Source organism: Kogia breviceps, chromosome 10, assembly GCF_026419965.1.
Source record: "Kogia breviceps isolate mKogBre1 chromosome 10, mKogBre1 haplotype 1, whole genome shotgun sequence".
In the NCBI taxonomy this organism is placed as follows: Eukaryota; Metazoa; Chordata; class Mammalia; order Artiodactyla; family Physeteridae; genus Kogia; species Kogia breviceps.
The window spans coordinates 57,940,519-57,957,488 of NC_081319.1; the positions used below are offsets into that span (position 1 = coordinate 57,940,519).

Below are 16,970 nucleotides of genomic sequence, written 5' to 3' on the forward strand. Positions count from 1 at the left end.
TGTCCAATTTGTTAACGTATAATTGTTCATAGTATTCTGTTTTATTTTATTTTGGGGGGGGTATTTCTGTGGTATTAGTTGTTATTTCTCTTCTTTCATTTTCTTATTTTCTTTCTTTGGGTCCTCTCTCTTTCCTTCTTGGTGAGTTCCTCACTTTGTTAATGTGGTGTTTCACAGTGATGGATTTGTGGATTTGAACCGTTCTTACATCCCTGAGATAAATCCCACTTGATGAAGATGTATGATCCTTTTAATGTATTGTTGAATACAGTTTGCTAATATTTTCTTGAGAATTTTTCATTTATGTTCATCAGTGATATTGGTCAGTAGTCTTTTTTATTATATCTTGGTCTGGCTTTGGTATAGTGTGATATTGGCCTTTTAGAATGTGTTCAGAAGTGTTCCTCTCTCTGAAACTTTTTGGAATCATTTGTGAAGGATAGGTGCTAACTCTTCTAAATGTTTGGTAGAGTTTACCTGTGAAGCACCTGGTCCTGGACTTTAGTTTGTTGGATTTTTTTTATTACTATTTTAATTTCATTACTGGTAATTTGTCTGTTCATGTTTTCTATTTTTTCCTGGTTCAGTCTTGAGAGATTCTACATTTCTTGGAATTTGTCCATTACTTCTTGGTTGTACATTTTATTGGCATACAATCATTTATAGAACTCTCATGATTCTTTGTATTTCTGTGGTAAGCTCTCATTTTTCACTTCTGTTTTTATTGATTTGAACCCTCTGTCTTTTTCTCATTTTTTTTCATAGTGAATCTGGCTAAAGGTTTATCAATTTTGTTTATATTTTCAAGACAATTGCTCTTAGATTCACTGATCTTTTTTATTGTTTTGTCTTGTTTTTTTAATCTCTATTTCATTTATTTATCCTCTGATCTTTATGTTTTCTTTCCTTCTGCTAACTTTGGGTTTTCTTCATTCTTCTTTTTCAAATTCTGTTACATGTATGGTTAAGTTGGGATTTTTGTTGTTTTTTTTTGGGGGGGGTTGTTTGTTTGTTAGGTTTTGTTTGGGGTGGGTTTTTTTTCGATTTTTTCTTGTTTCCTAAGGTAGGCTTGTATTGCTATAAACTTCAATCTTTGAACTGCTTTTGCTGCACCCCATAGATTTTGGACTGCTGTGTTTCATTTTTGTTTGTCTACAAGTATTTTTTGATTTCCTCTTTGATTTCTTCAGTAATCCATTTGTTGTTTAGTAGCATATTGTTTAGCCTTCATGTGTTTGTGTATTTTGCAGTTTTTTTCTTGTAGTTGATTCTAGTCTCAAAACATTATGGTCAGAAAATACGCTTGATATGATTTCACTTTTCTTAAATTTACTGAGACTTATTTTGTCGCCTAACATGTGATCTATCCTGGAGAATGTTCCATGTATGCTTGAAAGGAATGTGTATTCTTCTGCTTTTGGATGGAGTGTTTTATGTATATCTGTTAAGTCTATTTGGTCTAGTATGTCATTTAAGACCAGTGTTTCCTTATTGATTTTCTGTCTGGATGATCTCTCCATTGATGTAAGTTGAGTGTTAAAGTCCTCTGCTATTCTTGTGCTACTGTCAATTTCTCTAATTATGTTTATTAATATTTGCTTTATGTATTTAGGTATTTATGTTGGGTGCTTATATATTTAAAATTGTTATATCTTCTTTTTGGCCCTCGATCATTGTAAAATTCTTCTGTCTTTTTACAGTCTTTGTTTTAAATTCTATTTTGTCTGATATAATTATTGCTACTCCAGCTTTCTTTTCATTTCCATTTGCATAGAATACCTTTTCCATCCCCTGACTTTAAGTCTGTGTGTGTCTTTTGATTTGTAATGAGTGTCTTGTAGGCAGCATATATGTGGGTCTTGCTTGTTTATCCATTCAGCCACTCTGTATCTTTCGATTAGAGCATTTAGTCCATGTACATTTAAAGTAATTATTGATAGGTTTGTACTTATTGCCATTTTGTTGTTTTGTGGTTGTTGCTGTAGTTATTTTTGTGTTCTTTCTTCTTTTGTTCTCTTCACCTGTGGCTTGAGGACTATCTTTAGTGTTATGTTGGGATTCTTTTCTCTTTTTTGTGTGTGTCTATCATAGATTTTTGTTTTGTTATTACCATGAGGTTTATATATAGCTGTATGCACATATATATACACACAGATATACACTTTTTAAAATTTAAGTTGTTGATCTCAATTTAAATTGCATTTTAACAATCCTGCAGTCTAAGTTCCCTCCCATCATGATTTCTGTTTTTGACATCATATTTTGCATCTTTTTTGTTTTGTGTACCCCTTAATTACTTATTGCTGACCAAATGCTTTTATTGCTTTTGTCTTTTAACCTTCCTACTATCTTCGTACATGTATATTTACCTTTACCAGTGAGCCTTTTCCTTTTGTAATTTTTCTGTTTTTAGTTTTGGCCTTTTTCACTTGGAGAAGTCCCTTTAACATTTCTTGTAAAGCTGGTTTGGTGATGCTGAACTCTTTGAGCTTTTGCTTGTCTGTAAAACTCTTCATCTCCGTCAAATCTGAATGAGAGCCTTGCCAAGTAGAATATTCTTGGTTGTAAGTTTTCCCCTTTCATTATTTTAACTATATCATGCCACTCCCTTCTGGCCTTCAGCTTCTGCTGAAAAGTCAGCTGATAGTCTTATGAGAGTTCCATTGTATGTAACTTCTTGCTTTCTTTCTGCTGCTTTTAATATTCTTTCTTTATCTCTAATTTTTGCCATTTTAATTACAATTGTCTTGTTGTGGTCCTCTTTGGGGTGATCCTGTTTGGGACTCTCTGTGCTTCCTGAACCTGGATACCTATTTCCTTTCCCAGATTCAGGGAGTTCTTAAAATATGTTCTCTGTCCCTTTCTCTCTCTTCTTCTTCTGGTACCCCTATACCCTATAATGTGAATGTTAGCATGTTTGACATTGTCTCAGATGTCTCTTAACATATCCTCATTCCTTTTTTTTTCTTTTTTCTCTCCAGCTTCAGTGATTTCCACTACTCTGTCTTCCAGCTCACTGATCTGTTCCTCTATATCATCCAATCTACTGTTGATTCTTTTTAATGTTTTCTTTATGTCAATTATTGTATTCTTCATCTCTGTTTGGTTCTTCTTTATATTTTCTAACTCTGTTAAAACTTCTGACTTCTCACTCTGTTCGTTCAATCTTTTCCTCACTTCTTTGATCATCTTTACCATCAATCATTACCTTGGACTCTTTATTGGGTAGATTGCCTCTCTCTGCTTCACTTAGTTCTTCTTATGGGGTTTTATCATGTTTCTTCTTTGGGAACATGTTCCTCTGTCACCTCATTTTGTCTAGTTTTCTGTTTTTATTTCTATGTATTTGGTAGGTTTCTTAAATTTCCTGACTTTAGAGAAGTAGCCTTTTGTAGGAAACATCCTATGCATCCCGGCAGCACACTCCCCTCTGTCAGCAGAGCTATGTGCTCTAGGGTTGCCCCCTATGTGGGCTGCATGGGTCTTCTTTTGTGGCAGGCTGACTACTGTGAGTGCTCTGGTAGGTGTGGCTGGCCCCTGGTCTAGTTGGTTGCCTGTCAGCTGCTGGTTGTTGGGACCAGGTCATGACACAGCTGACTGCTGAGCTGCTGGGGGTGACATGGCTAGTGATGGCCCACTGGTGGTGGAGCTGTGGGTCCTGGGGTGGGTGTTGTGGAGCCTGTGTTCCCATGTCTAGTGTTGGCCTGCCTTGGGGCTGATTCCTGACACAGCTGGCTGTGGGTTCTGAGGTTTCTCAGAGCTGTTGCTGGCCCACTGGTGAGTGGGGCTGGATTCCAGGGTAGCTGGCTTAGGGGCCCAAGATTTCTCAGAACTGGTTTTGGTCTATTGGTGGGCAGGGTCCAGGCCCAGGAGATCCTAGGGCTGATGTAGGCTTGCTGATGGGTTGGCTGGGTCCTGACAAGGCAGGCTGTAAGGTTGCAGTGGTCGTGGTACTGGTATCTGCCCACTAGTTTGTGGGACCAGATCACAGGGTAGCTGGCTGGAAGACCTGAGGGTCCCTGGTCTAGTGCTTGTGCATTGGTGTATGCGGCTGGTTTCTGGGCCCTCTGGTGGACAGGGCCTTGTTCCATGGCAGCTGTGGGCTCAGGGCATCTTATGGAAACTGGCCTGCTGATGAGTGGAACTATGTCTTCTCCTGACTATCTGCTTGATCTGAGGCTTCCCAGCACTGGCTCCTACAGGCTGGTGGGCAGGGGTGGGGCCAGTCCTGGTGCTGATAAGCTGGAGGGATGACTCCACAGTGGTGCTTGCAACAACAGTGTCCACATGGTAGAACAAGCTCCCCAAAGTGACCACCATCAATGTCCATGTCCCCAGGGGAGCTCCACGTGCCTCCTTCTCCTCTGGAAGACTCTCCAAGATCAACAGGTTGGTCTGACCCAGGCTCCTTTCAAGTAATTTCTTCTTCCCTAGGTACTGGAGTGTGTGAACTCTTGTGTGTGTCATATAACAGTGGAGTCTCTGTGTCCTCCAGTCTTCTGGCTCTCCTGAAAGTAAGCCCAGCTGGCCTTCAAAAACAAATATTCTGGGAGCTTGTCTTCCTGGTGCAGGACCCCTGGACTGGGGAGCCTGATGTGGGGCTTGGACCCATTGCCCTTTGGTGAGAACCTCTGCAATTGTAATTATCTTCTCGTTTGAGGGTCACCCACCCAGAGGTATGGGTCTTGACTTACCGTGTCCCTGCCCCTCCTACCTGTCTCGTTGTGGTTCCTTCTTTATATCTTTAGTTGTAGAAGATATTATCTGTTAGATTCCAGTCTTTTTCTTCCATAGTTGCTCTGTAAATAGTTGTTGTTTTGGTGTGTCCATAGGAGAAGGTGAGCTTAAGGTCTTTCTACTCCTCCATCTTGGCCACCTACCTCCAGAATTATTCTACATTTCTATTCCTTAGTGCTACATTTTCTTTCATCAGATTGCACAGACCTTTGTTACTCAGCATCTTGCCACGTCCATTCTTTTTTTGTCCAGTGGTAGCTTGCAGACCCACTTTTTGTAGTTATGGACTGAATGAATTCTATAGCATATGTATAGGTGGAACTAATGATGCCATTTCAGCACAAATATTTGTAATAATATTTTAGTCATTTTAATATATATTCTAATGAGCTTTAAGTCCTGCAGAAGAAAGGAAAGAAGTGGGTATTACAAACTGAATTTCTCTTTCAGGAATCCTTTGAGAAGGCAAACTTGAGTAGAAGCAGCAATGGAGCAGGAAGACTGAAAAGTGAGCTTTCAGAAAACACAGACCTGCCGCCTGAGGGCTTCCAGGCCCCCTGTGATAAGGACGAAGACCGAGCCTGTGCTGGAATCTTGTCAGATGATAACTTCAACTTGGAAAATATTGAGAAAGGTATTTCTAGTGAAAGGGTTACAACATGAATGAACTCTTGACTCCTTTCTATTTCAAGGTTCATTTGCTCTTTATTTTTTTTTATTAATGTGCAGATATATATTCAGAGTTCAATGATGAATTGGACACTTTGGATAACTCCAGCAGCTCCAGTTCAAGCCCTTTGAAGGAATCTACATTCAGTAAGCTTTCTTTTTACCAATTTGTGGGATTCCAGCAGGTAGAGGTATGGGAATCATACTTGGGAGTCAAGTAGATGTCATCACACTTACATAAATGAGTAGTTTGTTTCCCAGGTGTAATGCTAATTAGGACAGTTGTGTCTGTCACTCTTACAGAGCCCAAAGACCAACGGGCACTGTGATTTTCCATCGCCTACTGTCAAATGAACAGTTTCATTATTTCTTCCAGCAAATGCACATTCTAACTGGGAAGTGGAGATAACTTATATGGAGACAGACTAAATAAACACAGGAGTAATGGAAGTGACCTTTCATGAGTCTGTTGATTAGAGGTTAGAAACCTGGAGAAGAAATTAGTCTTGGTGTAGACTAAGTTTTGTACAATTTTATTTACATTAATATAAAGGGATATATTTTCCTTAAAATACTAAAGTAAATAAATGTTTTAATCATTTAGAATTATGAAAAAATGCTATGTAAATTCAGTAAGTATGTTCATCTTTACTCTTAATTTGAAACAGTAAAAAGAAAAAAATCAGACTGGGGTATGAGAAAGTAAAGACAGATAAAATTTAGAGAATCTTCCTCACATAAAGATAGGATTCAATTCCCTGAAAAAATCTGAAATTGAAATAAAGGATCAGTTAAAATAGGAAATGGAAAGAAAAGAATAACTCTTTTAAAAGAGTAAATTGATGGAATATTAAATAAGATAGGTAGAAATACTCTGAAATAAATTAAGTCTAAATAATCCCCTCTCATCAATGACTGTACTGTGAAAATTTCATTAAAAATGGTTTAAAATAGTGTCCCTAAGGATCAGAGTAACTCTAAGGATTTTGCTCCATTCTTTGTCCCTTTCCAAAGTTAATTGGTCCATCAAAATGGAGAATAGATGTTCCAGATTTTCTGGGGCAATCCCAAATTCAAACACTCTGTTCTGTTTTCCCTATAAATTCCTGCCTGCTAAATAAAATGTCTTGATTTGTGATTGGGAAAACATGAATATTATGCAGTAAAAATATTTGTGCATTTAAACATATGTAGGAAATTCTAGAAGCAATTAATTACTAACTGTTTGAGATGAATTTTGAGATGATGGGATATTATGTATCCCCAGTAACAAGGGTAGGGAGGATCAGTGGAGAAGTGATAAAGGAAAGTTGGACCCTTACACTTGCATGTGGTTACTTCTAGTAAGGGGTTTAGGATGATTATGACACAGATATTTTTTGAACTTTTTAGCTACTAACAATGGAGTTTCTTTATTTAGCACCTTTTCTTTGAGAAAAGACCTTTAAACAAACCTGTCAAGTAAATAGTAATATGCAATGTTATATTTTGCTGATGCTATAATAAATGAAGACAGTCTTTACAGTAGGTACAATTGGTTAGATATTTTTTAAACAAACAAATGGGTGAATAAATAAAAGATTTGCCATAGGAAAATGTGAAGTTATGTTTATTTTCTTGTTTCAGTCACTTTAAAGAGAAGTTTTAGTGCTTCAGGAAGAGAAAGACAATCTCAAACAAGGTATGTAGACACTGAGCTCCTAGAAATATTTTTAGATTCTGCAGAGCTGAGCTTTTGGTGGCTAAATTGATGCCTGATAACAGCAGTTATATGAGCATGTGGTACCAGAGGCTATTGGAGCCCACCTTCCCATAACTGATTGTACTTTACCAAGGAGTGTACTGGGAAGAGCACTAAGCTTGGGCCTGGGTTTTAGTCTGGCTTTGTGATCCTCAGCCACTCAGTTAGTCTCTCTGAGCTCAAGGGTGGCCCAGGGAGGTAGGGCTTCATGAGAGCATCTGGAGCTGTGGCTCCTTACACCTTGTTTTTCTACACCCCTTGGGTATAGGTCTTATGCTCATTGCAAATGTGGCAAATGTGGATCACATCACACCCACATCCAGCCAGCAGGAAGTGGGATGGGAAGTAGAGACATGCCCTTCGTTTTACGGATGTGACCCAGACGTTGTATTCTTCCCTTCTGCTCACAGAGCAGTGGCCACATCTAGCTGCAAGGGAGAATGAATATGTTTGGAGGATTCTGTTTTAAAAGAAGGAATTGTTATTTTGGAATGACTAGCAGTTTCTGCAATAGTTGTCTCTTGAGCTAAGAACTAAAATGAAACTCTTTGATTTGGCCTTTTGCAAGTCCCTGGTAACCTTCATAAGAGCTATTCAATGGCCTTGGGTGAGGCTGGTGGTGGGAAGCCTGATCGTGGTAGTTTTAGAAGGTTACAGAGGCAGAGATGGAGAGCAATTGAAGAAAGGAGTGGGCTGACCGTGAGCTGGTGGGGAATGTTTGTGGAAAAGGGCCTTCTAGAATCAGGATGACTGTGGGGTGAGTGGACTGAGAAGAAGCAGCTGATGGAGAAGAGAGATTGAAGATAGTTCCCAATCTCAGAGCAGCTTGGAGCTAGAAAGCCAGGCCTGAGGGATAGCCATTAATTGTGTCTGAAGAAAGAGAGGCAAAGATAAAATTAAGCTACAGATGCAGAGAAGAGGGATATTAGGGAAGATTATACTTTGTGGTTTTGATTTTGGACACACACAGCAGTGAGCGATAGCTTGCAGTGAGCAGCAGGTGGAAGTGAGACCTTAGTTCCCTGACCGGGAATCGAACCTGGGTGGAAACCAGGAATCTTAACCACTAGACCACAGGGACAGCAGCTAGAGTCTAAATCCCCAGTCCTTGTCTGCCTTGTAAGGAGGAATCTGACAAGGAGACAGTAGATATAGAAGAAAGTAAAGTGTTTACTAGAAAAGCAGAGTACATGTGGAAAGACACACTGGTGAACTCAGCAAGAGAGTTGCAAAAGTCCTGCCTTTGGGAAGTTTAAATCCTTTATAAGGGGGCAGTCTTCTGGGCCTTTGTCTTCTTGGCCAATCGACTTGCTTTGACCCCATGGCTAATTTGTCTCAGGACCCTCCCCTCTGTATGCAAACACACCTCAGTCAAGATGGATTTCATTGCAAGGGTGTCTGGGAGGGAAAAGAGCAAGACATTATGGTCTGGCTTCCCCTGCCTTTTTGACCCCATGGAGCCTTGCTGCATACGTGTAGTGTTTTCCTTCTTCAAAAGATGGGAAATGTGTGACTTCTTGATCTTCTAACAGGGTTTAACCCCTCTTTGTTCCTGCCATAAAACTGTCCAATGTCTAGTTATTTACCCTATTCCTGTTGTGGTTTCTTATATTGAAGTGTAGATCTCAAAATGTAGACAGGAGGCTGGTCATGCATATGTAGCCCAGAGCCCATTTGTCTCTTGCCTCAGGAAATGTAAACAGGAGGCTGGTAGTGAATGTCTGGCCTGGAGCCCATCTTTTTTTGCTCCAGGAAGTGTGAATAGGAGGCGGGTTGTAAATGTCTAGCCTGGAGCCCATCTACATCCTGCCTCAGTTTCTCTTTATTAGATGATGTTCCAGCTCACTGCTGAGAGGACTGTCTAGTCTGAGGAGTGTGATCAACTGGGAAGTGCCAGGATTGACATGATGGGTTTTTTGTTTGTTTGTTGGTTGGTTGGTTTTTTTGTTTTGGTTTTTTTTTTTTTTTTTTTGCGGTACATGGGCCTCTCACTGTTGTGGCCTCTCCCGTTGGGGAGCACAGGCTCCGGACGCACAGACTCTGTGGCCATGGCTCACGGGCCCAGCTGCTCTGCGGCATGTGGGATCTTCCCGGACCGGGGCATGAACCCACGTGCCCTGCATCGGCAGGCAGACTCTCAACCACTGCGCCACCAGGGAAGCCCAAAGTGCCAGGATTGAGATGGCAGGGGACTGAGCAGGGACAGGCAGAGGGCTGCCAGCAGCTCTGGGTCTACGGCAGCAGTGCAGGCCAGGCCACGTGTAAGTGGGAGTGCTTTACAAGTCAGGATTTGTGGATGCAGGAAAAAACCTGACTCTGGCTGACTTATGCCGCGGGAGGGTTCATTAGAAGGCTTTCAAGGACTCACATAATTAGGGAACTTGTAGAATCAACCTATGAAGAGATACGAGCCAGGTCAGCCCCTGATGTCTGGAGGAGGCACTCCTGGAAGACTTGTCAAGGCTCTAATGCAGGCCTGAATGAGCTCCCAGCTTGTTTGCTTTGTCTCTGTGTCACCTCTCTTAGGATCCAGTGTCCTGCAACAGAGTTGGGTTGGCCTGGCTTGGATCAGGCCCTATTCCCTGCTGTGGAGAGGTCTGAGCCCCTTCACTGGCAGCCCCTTTGGGTCCCTCAGGGGCCTTGCCACAGGGAGCAGGTGTGGATGCCTAGCAGTCCAAATGGGACCACAATCACTGCTGGGTTTGAGGGTGCCAAGAAAAGCATGAGGGAAATGAATTTCAGAATGAAGAACCTGCCTAGTGAAATCTTGAGGGCTTCAGTTAGGTGGCAAAGGAAGGCTCACATAGAAAATATTTTTTGTTGTTGTTTTATTTAGTCAAATACACAACATCACTGATAACTTTATCTTTTCCAAGTGAGGGTCAGGAAGGGTTCGGGTGGAGCCTTTTTACTTCCTAAATCTTTTCTGGTGTCACTAGAAACAAAACCCAAGGAAACCTATCAGACTGCATAATATACCAGAAGGATCATTGAATCCTGAGGGACCTCTCCAACTTCTCATCTCTGGATGCCCACCCCAATCCAGCAGCTCTGCTTCTACACACACAGGAGCTCTTGCCTGCTCAGCCCAGGAAGTGAGGGGACAGGTGTGGGAGATGTGAGCCTGGCCATGGAGCTGGGGGTCTGAGCGGCACCATGGAGTGGCTATGTCCTCCTCAACTCTGGCACCAGAGCTTCTCTACCACATCATGAATTCAGTAGACTTTTGTGAGCTGGTCTGGAAATCTGTCCACTGCCTGCATGGGGAAATATTCCATGTGTTCTTCTCAAATAACTAACAAGTGCTCTTTGGAATCTAACTACTCCCTTTTAAGGTTTGTGATTATTTATATTTTTAAAAACATTATCAAAAGGTTTTTCCTCTGTGATTGGATGTTTTACTCAGTGATACAAAGTTGCATAAATATATAGAAGAGATGCAAAACAATTATTTTAGTACAAAAATAAATTATGACATATGGGTGAACTCCCTAATTAATATAATTTTATATTAAGATGGAAATTTTCAATCAGGTGAATTTAGGAATCTTAGCATTGCCAAATAAATATAGTTCTTTTTTTCTAAAAGGATTCTTGGAAAATTGGCTTGTTTGCAAGAGTTCAGCTCTTTACAAACAAAGGAAACATATGTATTAGAGCTTGAAATGCTTTTTAAAACCTAATCATTATCTAAACATTTTTAGCAAATTGGGTAAACTAGAATCATCAGAAAAAGGAAGTTCAATCTGAGTCTCATTGAAAGAGAGATAGTACAGAGTGGCCTTTAACTTGGGGTTAATGACCAAGTTAAACAGGCAGAAAATGGAAGATGGTCCAGACGTTGAGGTTGATGAATCAGCAGGAGTACTCATAAGTAAACAGGTGAATAAGGTCTGAGCTAAAATAACATGTGCAAAGCTGTGCCATGTGTGGGACAGTATGACATGCCCATCAGGGAACACATGTTGTTGTTGTTGTTGTTGTTGTTGTTTTTGTGGTGTGCAGGCCTCTCACTGTTGTGGCCTCTCCCATTGCGGAGCACGGGCTCCGGACATGCAGGCTCAGCGGCCATGGCTCACGGGCCCAGCCGCTCCATGGCATGTAGGATCCTCCCGGATCGGGGCACGAACCCGTGTCCCCTGCAACGGCAGGCGGACTCTCAACCACTGCGCCACCAGGGAAGCCCCCACATGTTGGTTTAAGGCAAGCTCTCTTCTCTCAAGGAACTAACAATGGAGGGGGAACAAAGGCAGACTTGAGAAGAAAATAAATGACAAAAGCCCGTGATTCAAACCAACTAAGAGGAGAGAAAATTAATAACTTTTTGACTTCCTTCCAGGTATTCCCCAGAGCTTCAACGAATTAAAAGGAGACAATTCTAAAATATATTTATAATTTCTTCAAAAGGCACTGAATAAGGCTAAAGTTATTTGCAATCTAATTTGTTTAGAATTATCCTGGGTCTCTTGGTTTAGGAATATTAACTGTAAACCTCTCCTGCAAAATATTTAAAAGCTAAATCAAAAGTTAGAACCTAAAAGAAAATAGCAGAGCTACAAAATATAATAAAAATCAATTGAAAATCAAGCCTGCAGATATTTTTGGCTATTTTGTGCCACATATTAAATGGTAGAAGAGTTACAATGAGACCCTGATTAGCTCTCCCAAGAGCTCCTTATTGGCTCCTAAAACAAGGGAGTTGGTCCCCAAAAGAAAAAGCCACAGAGAGGTGCTTACTTGATCTGAGCATGGTGTCCAGAGTTTAGAATTCAGACAGACATGGTCCTGGCTATGTGGTACACAGAGAAAGCTTAAGCATAAACTCACAACTTTGGTCATCTCAGATATCAGGAGCTAGATTTAAGCCAATTGCCTGCTAAAGATCCAAAGTACCTCCCTAATAACTTGAGGTAGACTTTCTTGAGCAACTGGGCTAGGCAAATGTACAAAACATGAGCAAATGAAACTAGAAAGGGCAGCTCCTGCCTCCTCAGAGGGTTATTAATTCTCAAGGCTGGTGAAAGGAAACATGATATTAGAAGTGGAAGGCATCCTGGTGGTGTGATCCAAGCCGTCCCATCATCAGATGATAAAACTTTTTTCAGGAATGTAATTACATATAATGTAATTACATTAATTAATGGCAAGACCCAGAAAGAGTCTCCAACTCTTAGATGTCCATGTTCCTTCTATGAACTATTTAGCAGAATTCACTTGAAGCCAGAAAATAATTCCTTTGGGCTCCTTTTCTTGCCAAACTCCTCCCATATTTCAGCCCTCCATCCCCAAATCACCAAAAGTCCTGAAAGCCAAACTCAGAGCTGAGATATTAGATCAGCAGAGAGTGCCCCATTCCTTGGCTCTGGAAATGCAGCCTTTCACTCATTTGCAGCAGAGGTGAGTCTCCAAATCTCCATTACCAGGTCTCCAGATACTAACTCTCTCCCACCAGGCTGTCGTGTAGCAGCCATTCCAGGGCTCTCCTGGACCCCTAGAAGACCTGAAGATGTCAGTGTAGCATTTTTAATATTACAGAAGTAACCCATGGGGAACCTCCAGTTGACCCACATTCCCTAAAAAACTACAAGTATATTCACTAAGGATAATTTGATTTTAGTTATTCCTTTGGTTTACTAGAATAGAGATTTGATTTTACATCTTTATTCTTTACATGTAATTAAAGAGTCATAAATAAGAGTGTCACTTGGGATACTCCTCCAGATGTTTATTAGTCTGAGTGGTCACCAAGTATCTGCTTTAACTTCAATTGCTCATACTCTCTCAAGGGCTAACTAGTTAGCTGTCCTGAAGATACAAAACCATGAGATAACTAAATCTGACTTACATTTAAGTTTCATTTAGTAAGTAACAAAAGGCAGACGAAAGTTAACTTAATTTTGTATTTTTCTATATTGTTTTTAATGAATGCACACAGATCTTGTGATGTCTATATGAATAACTTTCTTGAATGAGAATGTGAGAAATTATTTTATTCTAAGAGCTTCAGTGAGGTATAATTCACACAAAGTAAATTACACCTATTTAAAGTGTGAGATTTGATGTTTTGAGTATACATATCCCTGTGAAAACACAATAAGAGAGTGGATGTATCCATCCAGAAGTGTCCTTGTGCCCAGTTGTGCCCCTCACTTCTGCTCCTCACTCCCACCCCAGGCAATCATTGATCTGCTTGCTGCACTGTAGATTAGTTTACATTCTAGAATTTAATATGAATGGGACTAAATAGGACTTACTCTCATTTGTCTGGACTTGCTTCCAGTCGGCATAATTAATTTCAGCATAATTAATTTGAAATCTGTCTATATTGTTTTGTGTATCAATAGTTCATTCCTTTTTATTGTTAAGTAGTATACCATTGTATGGATATGCCGTGGGCTGTTTATCCGTTTATCTGTTAATGGACATTTGAGTTCCACTCTTTGGCTGTTACAAATAAAGCTGTGATGAACATTTGTGTCTGTATGGACACATACTCCTTTCCTTTGGGGTAAGTGCCTATAAGTGAAATGGCTGGGTCATATGGTAGGTGTATGCTTAACTTTTTAAGAAACTGCCAAACTGTTTTCTAGAGTGGTTGTATCATTTTTGCATTCCCAGTTTGAGAGATTTGAACTCACATGTTGAAGTTAATTATAGTATTTGTGGAAATCATCTTTTATTTTGATGTTTGCATCCCTGAAATCATAAGGAGTAAGAGGGAAAATGGAATTGACTTTTCATGGTCAAACTCTCACAAAATATTATCTACTTTGAAACAATCATATGAAATAAATATCCTTATTGTTGATGTTTGTTTGATGTTTTGTGCACATTGACAGAGTTAGCCAAAAGCTGAGGTAATGTCTGTGTCAAGAAAAAAGCAATTAAAAATTCAATAATTAGGACTTTCTTTGAAATTTCCAACTTTAATCATTTTCAATTATCTAAGTGATGTAAAAATCTCCTGCCTCCATTACTACTTGCTAGGAGAAAATTACAAATAGGCTTGGCCTTACCAGTTTCTGTCAGGGTTTTGTATTCTCACTCAGTTGATATATATGTTGATAGTTCTAATTCAATAAATCATAGCATTTTATTTCAGTTTACAAATAAATTGTCCTGTATAATGGAATTTGGTAATACACACAGGAGCTTCAGCCTCTTTGTCACATACACTAAAGTCCCAGTAAGCTTTGATTATTGTATTATGACCTTCTATAAAATCCATTGATTCATCAATTAATATTTATTACTGTGTGCTGGCACATACCAGACTATGCCTCGTCCATCTTTGCCTTCCCCAGGGCACAGTGTATTGCACATAGGTGCCAGTCCACAAATATTTGTCAATTAATAGATGTATGACTGTTTTAGCATAAATTCTGTATCTGTCTCTGTAATTGGACTAAAACCTCACCTCCTGGCTTGAACCTACATCCTTTGCCACAGTCAACAGCTTAAGCCCTTTTAAGACCCTGTTGCTCAGGCAGTAAGATTTTGCCATGCATCCTTGCATCCTGTTGCCAAGGCAACAGTGTACAGTTGACAGGCTGGTTTGAGACATCGGATGTTTGCAGTATCAGAGATGCCTGTGGTTCACAGCTTCTTTGATGAATCAATGTATGCATAATTGTATTCAAGGATGTGTGCCTGACTCTAGTCTTTGTGTATAAAGATGATTGTGGGCATTTGTGACCATCCAGTATCATACATGTGACTGGAAAGACCTTGTGTGATCTCAGGACCTAGAGATCTTGCCTCCCTTAGCAGAAGTCTTGCTTATTTTGACTTGCAGCTATAGAGAATAGAGACCACCCACTCTTTTTTAATAATCCAGTTTCTAATAATCCAGATCTAGTTTCACTTAATTGAATAAGTACTCTTAATCACTGCTTGCCATAATTAACCTGGCCTAGTAGCCAAAGTCACAGTCAAGCAGCTTACAAAAACAATTATCAGACTATTGTATTCCTTTTCTACAGCAGTTCTAAAATTTCCTGGCTTATTGTTTGTTAGTTTCTAGCTGTTATTGGAGCCCCAGGAGCACTATGACCCCTTCCTGCAGTGATACCAACTCCATTAACATTAAAAAGACCTTAATGAGCAGGAGAAGGCAACCCGACATAATGTCACTTATTCATGCGGGGCATGTTTATGAGCGTCACCACCTGAAAGAGACTTTCAAGCTGTAAAATGCTAGTGAGCTCAGATGGTGTGTTTGCATCATCTTAATGTTTTAAGCCATACCTCTCATTTCATAAGGTTAAATATTTCTTTCTATCAGCATCAAATACTATTGACTACTTTTCATAATTTAATTAAATGATGTGATGCACTTACAATGCATGTGAAATTATTTCCTTAGTTCAGAGATATATTTAAAAGAATTTTGTGAGGCACAAAATTTTAGACTCCATCTGCTTCATGACCAGCACTCTGACAAAATAATTATCCAAATAATTTACCTCACACTTGAATTAATCAGTGAAAACTTGATTTAAAAAATTACAAAGCTAATACCTCCAATTGCCACCTTACATGTAGTAGTCAGCTAAGGTGAAAGTAGTAGGCTAACACTCATATTCAGCGCTTCAATTTCTGTTTTGGCTTAAGAATTCTGCATGAAGTCACACCATTTCTTTAAACAAAATATCTTTTTTACTGAAGTATAGATGATTTACAATATTGTGGTAGTTTCAGATGTAGAGCATAGTAGCTTGTAATTCGTTATAAGTTATTACAAGATAATGGCTAATTCCCTATGCTATACAATATATCCTTATTGCTTATCTATTTTATACATGGTAGGTTTTTATTGCTTAATCTTATATCCTTAGCTTGCCTCTCCATTCTTCCCGCACCCCTTTGGTAATCACTAGTTTGTTTTCTACATCTGTGAGTCTGTTTTGCATAAATGTTCATTAGTATTATATATTATATCCCACATAAGTGATATCATGCAGTATTTGTCTTTCCCTGTCTGACTTATTTCACTAAGCATGATATTTTCTAGGTCTATGCATGTTGCTGCAAATGGCAGACTCTTATTCTTTCTTATAGCTGTGTAATGTTCATACATGTGTATATTACAGACAAGTATATATAAATATATACATATATATATATGTACCATATCTCCTTTATCCATTCATCTGTTGATGGGCACTAGGATTGCCTGGCTATTGTAAGTAGTGCTGCTTTGAACATTGGGGTGCATGTATCTTTTAAAATTAGTATTTTTGTTTTCTCTGGATATATATCCAGGAGCAGAATTGCTGGATCATATGGTAATTCTATTTTTAGTTTCTTGAGGAACTTCCATACTGTTTTCCATAGGGCTGCACTAATTTACATACCTATCAACAGTTTATGAGGGTTTCCATTTCTCCACACCCTCTCCAACATTTGTTATTTGTAGACTTAAAAAAATTCTATTTATTTTATTTATTTATTTTTGGCTGTGTTGGGTCTTCCTTGCTGTGTGGGGGCTTTCTCTAGTTGTGGCAAGTGGGGGCAACTCTTCACTGGGGTGTGTGGGCTTCTCATTGCAGTGGCTTCTCTTGCTGAGGAGCATGGGCTCTAGGCACGTGGGCTTCAGTAATTGTGGCATGTGGGCTCAGTAGTTGTGTCTTGTGGGCTCTAGAGCACAGGCTCAGTAGTTGTGGTGCAAGGGCTTACTTAGTTGCTCCATGGCATGTGGGATCTTCCCAGACCAGGGCTTGAACCGGTGTCCCCTGCATTGGCAAGCAGATTCTTAACCACTGTGCCACCAGAGAAGCCTTATTTGTAGACTTTTTTTTTTTTTTTTTTTTTTTTTTTTTTT

General features: G+C 39.6%; 1 protein-coding gene across 16 annotated transcripts in view; it reads left to right on the plus strand.

Annotated features, from left to right (window-relative positions):
• The window catches only part of NEK10 (NIMA related kinase 10), a 312,063-nt gene that overhangs the window by 211,019 nt on the left and 84,074 nt on the right, over positions 1-16,970 (plus strand). For all 16 annotated transcript variants that reach the window (XM_067005874.1, XM_067005868.1, XM_067005869.1 and 13 more), the window contains 3 exons: positions 5,188-5,371; positions 5,467-5,553; positions 7,033-7,087. In XM_067005874.1, the coding sequence (XP_066861975.1) occupies positions 5,188-5,371; positions 5,467-5,553; positions 7,033-7,087 (326 nt within the window). The remainder of the gene's footprint in view (positions 1-5,187; positions 5,372-5,466; positions 5,554-7,032; positions 7,088-16,970) is intronic.